General features: G+C 35.7%; 1 protein-coding gene across 1 annotated transcript; it reads left to right on the forward strand.

The window, feature by feature from the left end:
- Positions 1 to 5,860: 5,860 nt before the first annotated feature.
- On the forward strand, positions 5,861 to 8,725 carry LOC149564350 (protochlorophyllide reductase-like). The gene is made up of 5 exons (XM_089827407.1): positions 5,861 to 6,044; positions 6,144 to 6,242; positions 6,886 to 7,417; positions 7,873 to 8,231; positions 8,331 to 8,725. The coding sequence occupies exons 1-5, from the start codon at positions 5,967 to 5,969 to the stop codon at positions 8,484 to 8,486; spliced, it is 1,224 nt and encodes a 407-aa protein (XP_089683533.1). The 5' UTR covers positions 5,861 to 5,966; the 3' UTR covers positions 8,487 to 8,725.
- Positions 8,726 to 10,552: the final 1,827 nt, after the last annotated feature.

Genomic DNA, 10,552 nt, shown 5'->3' on the forward strand with positions numbered 1-10,552 from the left:
CGCGGCAGTTGCGCGCGACGGCGTTTGGGGAGGCGGTGGTTGCGCACGGCGGCGAGGGTCTGTGAGAGAAAATTTGTGCGTGGCGGCGCGAGGTCTGCAACGTCGGCGGCGTTTGCGCGCGGCGGCGCGGGGTTTGCACCGTCGGCAGCGTTTGCGCACGGCGGCGCGGGGTCTGCACCGTCGGCGTCGTTTGCACGCGGCGACGTGGGGGTGGCGCGCGGGTGGCGCGGCCGCCCAACCAAATTCAAAAAAAAATATATATATATTTTTTATTTTTATATATTTTAAAAACACAATATATTTTAAGCTTTGCACTATTTTTATAAAAAACACAATATAGTGAAATATTTATTTTTTAAAGAATTTTTTTTTTATAAATGAAGTAGGAAAAAGTAGAGAGTTAGAAAGCTTTACTATTGTGTTTTTATAAAAAGCTTTACTAATGTAATATTTTTTGTTTTGGCGGCATGCCATCCAAAACAAACAAAAAAAAAATTGAAATTTACTAAGAAAAACCTTTTGGCGGCAAGCCTTCCAAAGAGGGTTAGTGAAAAATATGAAGCTTTGCAAGAAAACCCTTTGGCAGCAAGCCTTCCAAAGAGGGTTAGTAAAAAATATGAAGCTTTACAAAAAAACCCTTTGGCGGCAAGCCTTCCAAAGAGAGTTACTAAAAAATATATGAAGCTTGCATGCATAAGATTAGTTAAAAAGAGCTAAAATCACAACACAAACTTCTTCTCTCAATAACGTCTCCAAATAAGGTGTGCTCCAATGAATGGAAACCTTCACCACAAAACTTAAAAACAAGGATTAGATAACCAAGCTCTGATACCATGTAAGAAATGATAATGTTGAGCAAAGAACGAGAAACAATCCAAGTAAGTTAAGTGTGAAACAATGTTACCATAAGATAAGCAACTCCAAGAGCATACACCAAGATGGTTCAACAATGGAGACAAGGATTTATAAGGGGAAAGCAAAGAAAACCCCTTGTGAGTATTATGAATGAAGGAAAATGCCTAGAGAAGAGAGAGAGAGAGTGTTGGAGCAAAAGTAGCTCAATACAATAACATCAAGTGCTTAGAGTGGTGTTGTAATTGTGAAGAAAGAAGGAGGAGCATCTCTTATATAGAGATGAGAGAGGAGTTGCATTTGTAACTCCCATTTCTATGAATGCCACATTCATAATAGGTGTGTGCAAAGTGTCACAATCCTCTTAAGGAGGATAAACTAAATAAAGAAATAAACAAGAGTTGTCCTTACATGTGGAATAAAGGACAAACAATGACATGTCCTCCACATGTGTACAAGTGGACAAACTACATGTAGGGACCCTTGGAATATCCCAATTAAAATATATCCAAGGAAAGATTAACCTTTCTAACAAGAGTACAAAAGAGAAAGAGAGACACAAGAACACAAGACACCACCCCTTTTCACTCAATCAAATAACCCCTCAAATGATGCTTTTGGAACTTTATATGTAGTACGTTTACAATAGGCCACTTGTCAAAATGGATAAAAGTGGACTTCTATTTTACTATTTACAACCTCCTCTTAGAGTTCAAATCTGGTACTTAGCAATGTAGCTCAGATGTACAACAATTTTGAAATTTTATCAAAGTAATACAATACAAAAAAGGACTTATTTCTGAAAGTGGTGTTTCTGTCCACACAAGCCTATAATTCAATTGCAGATCTGAAAAGTAGATGAAAAATTATGCATTTAAAAATAAAATAGAACTTGAATATGTGTCTAGGTGAGCTTGAACTAAGCCTTTGAAGTTACAAAAATTGAGATTTGCGATTTGCTAAAAAATTCAAGAACAAAGATCTCAAACATCCTACACCAATGTGTAGATCACGAAATTCTACCCCAAAACAAAAAAATTACTTGGAAAACGGAGTCCGTATGAGGGAGATGTCACTATTTGAAAATCATTCCTGTAATTATTTTTCCTAAATCACTGCCATCGCACCTCCAAAAATCAACTAACTCTACATTTCACCTTAGATGTCTGATTTTGATGAAACAAAAGTCAATTTGAGAGTTTTTTGACCTTCTGAATATGATGCCAATATCTAATTTGCACCAACAAACTCTAATCTTGTCCTGTAAAAAATCTCTCCTATTGGCCTAACAAGCCAATTTTTTCGCAGAATTTTGAAAATAAAATGCAAATTCGAAAAACAAAAATTCAGAGACGCAAAAATATTCAGATCTGAAAAATTAATTGCACAGATCTAAAGAGATCATACTAATTTTGCAAATCAGGCCTTCGAGTTTCGATTTGCAAATTTTTTTTGTCAGATTTGACTATGGCTTAGGGTAGGCAAATTTATAGTCAAAATTCACCGAATCGATCATTCAGACACAATGGTGAGGTTCACTTTGGCTCTAGAAACTCTCAATAATTGCAGATACTCTGGATCTAAATCAAGATCCTCCAAGAGGTGAAGCAAAAAGGGTCTCCAATGGCTATGTGAAGAGAAGCTCCCTCAACTCTGATACCATGTAAGAATTTGCCTTAGGAAACAATCACCCAAGATCAAGAAGCTCAAGCACTAGCACAAAATGGACCAATAAAGTATGATTAGAATAACAATATGAAAATAAATTGTTGTTACATACACACTAGGAGTGCTTGCATATAAAGGCCTCTAGAATGACTAGGAGTCAACAAAGTGATAAGTCTCACAACTAAGCACATGTCCACCAAGAGTGGATTATCCTCCATTGAGCACAAAAGTTAGTGCGATGATGAGAGGATAAGCTTATCATAGGTGTGTCATGTAAAAAGATGTTGTAGACACCATGTGCTTAATTAGAGTGCAAACAATTGTGTTGTCTACATGACAACTCAGATAAATATGCAAACTCCTGTGTTGTAGATACCATGTGTTAAATTAGATTGCTAACTCCTGTGTTGTCAGCGAGACAACTCATATGAGTATGCATACTCCTAGGTGTCTAGTTAATAATTAATAAAATAATGCATTAACCTAAGTAAACTTAAGTAGAGTGTAATAATAATTAATTATTTACATTAACAACTACAACTCCTAACAAGGTTGGCACAACCCCTAACAGGGTTGAAATCTCCTAATAGGGATTCAAAGTCTCCTAACAGTGACTCTTTATACTGAATTTGTTCATTGACTCCTAACAGGGTCCATCCTCTAACAAGGAACTTATATATCAGTATATTATCTAGTGGCTATCATCACCACCAGAGTTTTTCCTTGGCCAGGGTTTCCGTAGTTAACAAAATATGGTGTTATGAGTCATCTTTGTGCATGGTTATTGTTACTATTCAACATTACTTTATTACTTTGTTATGTATGGTTTAAAGTAAGAAATAATATCTAATTGGCAACTAAAGTTTGTAGATTATTGATTCACCCCCCTCTCTCAATAATCCCTATTTCTAATAGGATTCACTTCTTTGAAATGTTGTGAGTGGATTGGTTATAGATTTGACATTATCTTTTGCAGTGGGAACTTCTTAGTATATATGTGACAGGTATTGCTCTTGAGGCTTGTGATTGTAGGTTACAGATTGGATATGTTGATGATGTGAGATTTACTTGGTATACCTTTGGAGGTATAGATATTTGGATTGGTTTGACACTTGTTGTGGGTGCTATTTAGCTATGGATATTTTGACAACTATGAATACATGTGATTACCTTTGGATTAGGTTTTTTGTGCTTGGTATTTTAGTTAGTACATGATTTTATGATCTTTTAACATGATAGGTTGGGTGGCTTTCTCTTTGGATGGTTTCTATGTATTTCCAGTGACAGTGGCATAATAGGAGGTGAGATCAGTCATGTTTGAGATGTTAGATACTTTGATTTTGTTGTGGGTGCCAGGATGAAGCACATGATGTATTTTGATCCATGATGGTGGATGTGCTAGGAGGGACTGTTTCCTTGTTCATTTATGTGGCTATAGATTGACCCTATGCAATGTATACAATAAGTGAGAGATTGTTGAGATAATAGGTGTTGCATACATTGCATGATATTGTTATATAGTATTATTTTATTTTATTAAGTAATGTTGCACCTAGATGGACGTGCAACATGTAAAGATCCCATGGGATATATTTGAAGAGTTGTATTGTAACATTATGATAATATTTCATGTAATTATTTAATATCGGGGAAAAGAATTAAAATTTCAATATTAAATGTGGGGTCAAGGGGTTAGGTAGTACATGGTTTATGTAATACCACTTGGTGGTTTTGTGGAACTTGCTACTATATAAGCAACCATAAGGGTAGTTGCTGGTGTGAGAAGAAGAAAGAAAAAAGAAAAGAGTCGAATGGGACAAGGCTTGATAGGTTAGTCAAGGGAGCATTTGTGAAGGTTGGAAGCATGGCATGAAATGTGTGGATTCATGCTTGTTCACATGGATTGCTTAGTTGTGGCTATGACTTTGAAGACTTCCATGTTTGTATTGCAATGGTGTTTTTTGCTGAATAATACTAGTGATGGATGCTTTTGGAGGTTGGGTTTTTCTCTCAACGAGAGTTTTCCAAGGTATATCTTGTTTCACAATTTTGTGGGTATGTTGTCTATTCTCTTGCATGTGGATTTCAATTGCATATTTATTTCAGATCTATTATGGGTTATGTGGAAACAATTATATTATTCCTTTCAAGTTTCCTCACACAAGGTCAACGTCTATACACAATTGACATGTACGAATCAGATCTGGGCAGTGGTACATAGGTACTGAGCATTGGCCACTTAATGCAGTCACCAACGATTGGCCTCCAAAATAACCACATGCAACTATTAAAAAAGTTGCACTAGCCTTATTTAAAAGGGGAAATTTTTTTTTCTAAACAAAATATAGAAATAATTTTGTGATTAAAAAATCTCACCATCTCGATTTGCTTGCCCACGTCAAGATGGTCTAGGTGCAAAAATTCTTTGCCTTAGATTTCAACAATGTCCAAATTGGACGTATTTTATATAAAAACGAGAGTTTTCAAGTGCCTTTCAATGGTGAGGTTCGTTTGGGCTTAAAGTACATTGAAAAATGGTGACCCCCCCTAGATTCGAATACAAAAAAAAAACTTTAAAAAATGAAACCTTCTGAAAGGAAAAACATAGATCTGAAAGTCAAGCCAAACTTCTCATAAACATAACAACGACATGCAGATTTGGAGCTCTAATATCATGTTGAAGTTGATGAAAGATCAACCTCATAGCTCCCAAGAATCACTTGCATGCAAACACTCGTCACAGAAGAGAGAAACAAAAAGCTATGGAGGTTGGAATTGTCAGATTTACAAATGCAATATTCTTGATGAACAAAAATATATATTGCTATTATCAACAATGAATTGGTTAATAATTACAAAAAAAGATCGTCTTTATAAAGAAGATCAAAACCCTAAAAAAGTTTAAGTTGCATAATAATAATTAATAAAATAATTAACTATCATATGTTTAAAATTTAGCTTAAGCAAATTAGAATTAATTAGAAAATATCTAATTACTCTAACACATCACTTATTTTATTATATGCTTTGTTCACTTAAAAAATAAATAAATAAAATAGTTTCTTGATTAATTTATTTGCAGGCTACCATTCTATAAAGCACTATGAGCCTAAAGAATGATCCCAACCGTATCTAGAATGATCCCAACCGTATCTACCCAAACTTCTCGATTGGCTAGAAAATATTTAATCTTCAACCATACCTGAACTTTCCTCCAGCTGGCAAAATCACATTGAAACACAACATTTCACATTATCTTATCTTCTCCATGGATATTTAGCAATCGATCTATCCTATTTTATGTAATCTGCATATATAACCCAAAATAAATTTTATATGAGGCGATAAATTTTTGGCGTAGTCTAGATAGTATCATACTAGAACATGCTGTAATAGTCACTCAATTTAGGAAGTAAAGGGCAAATTGCAGCTGTTTGTATAGTATAATGGCTTCTATTTCAGGAGCTCTTCATCAATCTGCCATTAAATCACCTCTGTCCCGAACAATTCCTCTGCAGAAGGAGGTAATTTAAATTTTGTTTAAATGGCCGCCAATTTCAAATTGCTTTCACTGTACCCAAATTGTTTTTCATGACACAGACTATAAAAATCGTTGGTGGCAGGGAGCATACATTGGTCCTGCCAGGGACTCTGTTTTTCTAGGCGTATCACTGGCGGAACATGGGAAGCAAGAATTCAGTCTACCCGCTAATGGAGGCAAGGTAAGTTCTTCATTTTATGTGGCAATTATTGTTTGTCTTCTGGGTTTGAACAGTGATTTGAATTTTAATAATGTTTTAGTTTCAAGAGTTACACAGAGATAATCAAACTTTTATAGAACTGGTGGCTCGACAAATGTCACTTCTAAAGTTACACTGCATCTCTCAAAATAGAACTGCCCTCTGAAAACTGAGGATTAATTGACTTGAAATTATGAAAAAATGTTATATGGCTGTAAGATTCTTTGCGGACAATACATATATGTGGATAAAAGCAGACTAACGTATCTCTAATGATAATGCTGGTTGGGGTAGTCCACTTCTGTGAATTTGGTTCTCATTCAGATAGCCATGAATTAATAAGAAATGATTTTTACGCCAGAGTATTCTAAATTCTCCAATGATAAACATGTTTTCATTATGTGCCATATCAAATATAATGTCAATATTGGGGTCTGTAAATTTCTCTACAACAGTGTTTCTGTCGTCTGCTCACAGTTTTCCATGAATCCTGATACATTGTTGAGGCCATCTCAAATCTACTTGATGCATTTTCTTTAGAATAATTGGATATCGCTACATAATTTACCGATGTTTAAGGTTTCACTGACATAAGCTGTTTAATCTTTTATTTATTGTACAACAGAGGGCTATGAACAGGAATACCCATATCCTCAAGATTAGGGCACAAACTGTGGCTGCACCAGTGGTAACTCAGGAACCCCCCGATAGTAAAAAGACGGCAAGAAAGGGTAATGTTATTATAACTGGTGCATCCTCTGGTTTAGGGCTTGCTACAGCTAAAGCTCTTGGAGAGAGTGGGAAATGGCATATTATTATGGCTTGTAGAGATTTCCTCAAGGCAGAAAGAGCTGCTAAATCTGTTGGTATTCCTAAGGAGAATTACTCAGTCATTCACTTGGATTTGTCTTCTTTAGAAAGTGTAAGACAGTTTGTCGATAACTTTCGGCGGTCTGGAAGGCCACTAGATGTGTTGGTCTGTAATGCTGCAGTTTATTTGCCCACTGCCAAGGAACCAAGGTTCACAGCCGAGGGATTTGAGTTGAGTGTGGGCACAAACCATCTTGGTCACTTCCTGTTATCCCGATTGCTGATAGAGGATATGAAAAAGTCCGATTACAGTTCAAAGAGGGTCATAATTGTAGGATCAATTACAGGTACTTTTTAATCTCTTCCTTTTTTAAGTGCACAACAACAACTTTTTTGTTTTGAGATTTGGAACTAAATTTTTGTATGACTTCATGTTTTATTTAAGCCTAAATGTTTATCCTAAAAAATTAGAAAGTAATAGCATTACATGTGAAAACTCATAAGTAAGATCAGGAAAAGCTTCTTCTGAAGGTTGCAGACTCTCTAAAAATATTTTTGGAATTTTAAAATAACACAAATATATATGTGTCGGTATTTATAGTTTTAAGAATTTATTGGTCCAAGGCCCTTAATAGATTCTCAAGAAGTGTGGAAATAGCCGAAATAAACTAACATACAATTGTGACATTTTATAGATGGTCTATTTCTTACAATTTAGCCAAATTAATGTGAAAACCAAATTTAGAAAATCCTTTTCTCTGGGGTAGGCAGAACTTTGTAATGCATATGTGTACGCTAACAGGTAATACAAATACCCTTGCGGGAAATGTTCCACCCAAGGCTAATCTTGGTGATCTCAGAGGGCTTGCCGGTGGTTTGAATGGAGTTAATAGCTCACCCATGATTGATGGGGGTGAGTTTGATGGAGCAAAAGCATATAAGGACAGTAAAGTCTGTAACATGTTAACTATGCAGGAATTTCACAGACGCTATCATGAAGAAACTGGTATTACATTTGCATCATTATACCCAGGATGCATTGCTACTACAGGGTTGTTCCGTGAGCATATTCCTCTGTTCAGGATTCTTTTTCCACCCTTCCAGAAATATATAACTAAAGGATATGTTTCAGAAGAGGAAGCAGGACAGAGACTTGCAAAGGTATGTATTTATCCCATTCTTGATAAGTAGAATCTGATTGATTTCACCTGGTCTGCTTCATTGTTTTTGAGAATCGGATCCCAATTGCATGTAATGCAGGTGGTTGGTGATCCCAGCTTGAGCAAATCAGGTGTATATTGGAGCTGGAACAAAGACAGAGCTTCATTTGAGAATCAGTTATCGGAAGAAGCCAGTGATTCCGAGAAAGCTAGAAAATTGTGGGAAGCTAGTGAGAAGCTTGTAGGACTTGCTTAATGTTCACCTATGCTCAAGATTCTTGGTGCACTTTTGGCTTATTATGCCAAATGTTTACATGTTTTGTTAAGATGGAAGAGTTAGATTGAGTTTACAAAATGAGGAGATAGTGACAAATAGCTCTGGAGCTTTGTCATGCTTAACTTTAAGCACTTATATAAAAAGACATTGCTTCAAATTATTTATAAGGGTTAAGTTAGTCAGTCGTACCTTTTTAATGAAAAACTATTTTTTTGACAGATATGTGTATTCCTCTGGCAAAATCAGATTTTTCTTCTTGCTTCCATCTTTCATGCTGGAGCCTTTTACATCATTCATCTCCCAAGGCATAGTGTTCCTCATCATAAAACACAGTTTGCATGAAGGTTTGAACTAAAATTACATGATTATGGGAATATGATTCCTGTTGGGAATAATTTAATCTTAGATAACTGCATTATTCATGCATTTTTTCTAAGATAATAGCAGGAGAGGTGGAAGCATTCTTCAACAGAAAAAGACCACATATTATACTAAAATGTGGCCAGCAATACAAATTATGAATATATCGTAAATTATAATATGCCAGATGGCTAAGGATTCTTGTCACGTAAGATCTGCTTGGTAAGCATTAATATTTGCAGACTTTTTCTTAATGTTTGGACACAGATCTGTATTTAAGCTATAGCATGCTTTATTTTGTTTTACTTCCAGTCAGACTTTTGGTTGAATTTCTTTTATGGTTTATTTAAACATTTTAGCAAGTGAAACAATCCTTAGCAACTGCAAACCTTAAAAAACTATCAAACTTAATATAATATACAAATTCATGAATGTATCATACCATTCGTGATGGAAAAGAGAGGTGCTTGCTTTATGAATGGATGTGTTGCATGGATTCTACAAGTGCCCCTGCTTCACATGTATTGTCTCCTTTGTCATACCATTCATGATGGAAAAGAGAGAGGTGTTTTCCTAATGAATGGATGTGTTGTATGCATCTACAAGTGCCCCTGCTTCATGTTTATTGTCTCCTTTGAACAATCTTAGTATCAGCAACTAGTCTAAACTCTGTAGTAATTTTTGCCTCATTTTAATTGTGAGACTCACATCTTAAATACAACATATGTTGGCATTTGTAATGCCTTAGCTACTCATGCTGTTTGGACTAACTTTATGTGTATCTATTATAACTATAAGATATTATACTAATATTAAAAAAATAAAAGTTGAATGGATCACGCTCTGAAAGTTCTGGATATGGAGAAGCCTTAAAACAAAAACAAAATGATACAAATGGTAAAGTTGCAAGAGGTCTACAACCAGCAGAAAGAGATGGCTGGTCACAGTCAAAGGGTTTTCACTAGTCATACAAAAACACTTGATGTCTGATCACGCTCTTAAAGGTCTGGATATGGAGAATCCATAAAACTAAAACAAAAAGACACAAATGGTAAAGTTGCAAGAGGTCTAGAACCGGCAGGAGGAGATGGCTGGTCACAGTCAAAAGTGAGTCGTACAAAAGCACTTGATATCTGGACTTGGTTTGAGCCTAATAATGGTGTTTCTTCATTTTATTCTCCAAGCTAAGGAGCAATGATCACAAGAAAGATAATTAAACTAGAGGCACACCAATCATATTTATTAGTAGTGACAAAGGGAACAGGTCTACAATGGCTATCCATGCCCTCAATGGTGACGACCATGAGAGCCATACGAATTTTGTTTGATATGATTCACTCTGGCTGTAGCCACATTTGTACCCTTTCACAGGGGAGAGGTCATTACTAGAAGAGGAAGGTGGCATGAAGGCAATAATGCAAGGTACATTAGCCTAATGTTAATTGTGCAAATGGGCAATTTTATTGGCTTGCACTTGAACTTGCAAAAGAGTATTAAAAAAACACGTTCTTTCTATTGGATTAAGAAGAAATCATCATTACAATGAAAGGCTGTGGAAAACAGCTATAGCAAGCTACAGTAAAAGTACATGGGCTGAACAGAAAAAAGACAGCCTAGCCAAACCAAATTACAAACAACCCTTTGAAAAGTTCAGCAAACTAACCCTCGATCACAGACGGTTCAAA

This window comes from Cupressus sempervirens, chromosome 4 (assembly GCF_028749045.1).
Source record: "Cupressus sempervirens isolate cs-2001-9-10 chromosome 4, ASM2874904v1, whole genome shotgun sequence".
Lineage (NCBI taxonomy): Eukaryota > Viridiplantae > Streptophyta > Pinopsida > Cupressales > Cupressaceae > Cupressus > Cupressus sempervirens.

Excerpts from the sequence above, each read along its gene's own strand:
- LOC149564350 (XM_089827407.1), top strand. The coding sequence starts at position 5,967 with ATGGCTTCTATTTCAGGAGCTCTTCATCAATCTGCCATTAAATCACCT. Across the intron at positions 6,045-6,143 it reads CAATTCCTCTGCAGAAGGAG|GGAGCATACATTGGTCCTGC; the intron begins GTAATTTAAATT and ends CGTTGGTGGCAG. Across the intron at positions 7,418-7,872 it reads AATTGTAGGATCAATTACAG|GTAATACAAATACCCTTGCG; the intron begins GTACTTTTTAAT and ends GTACGCTAACAG.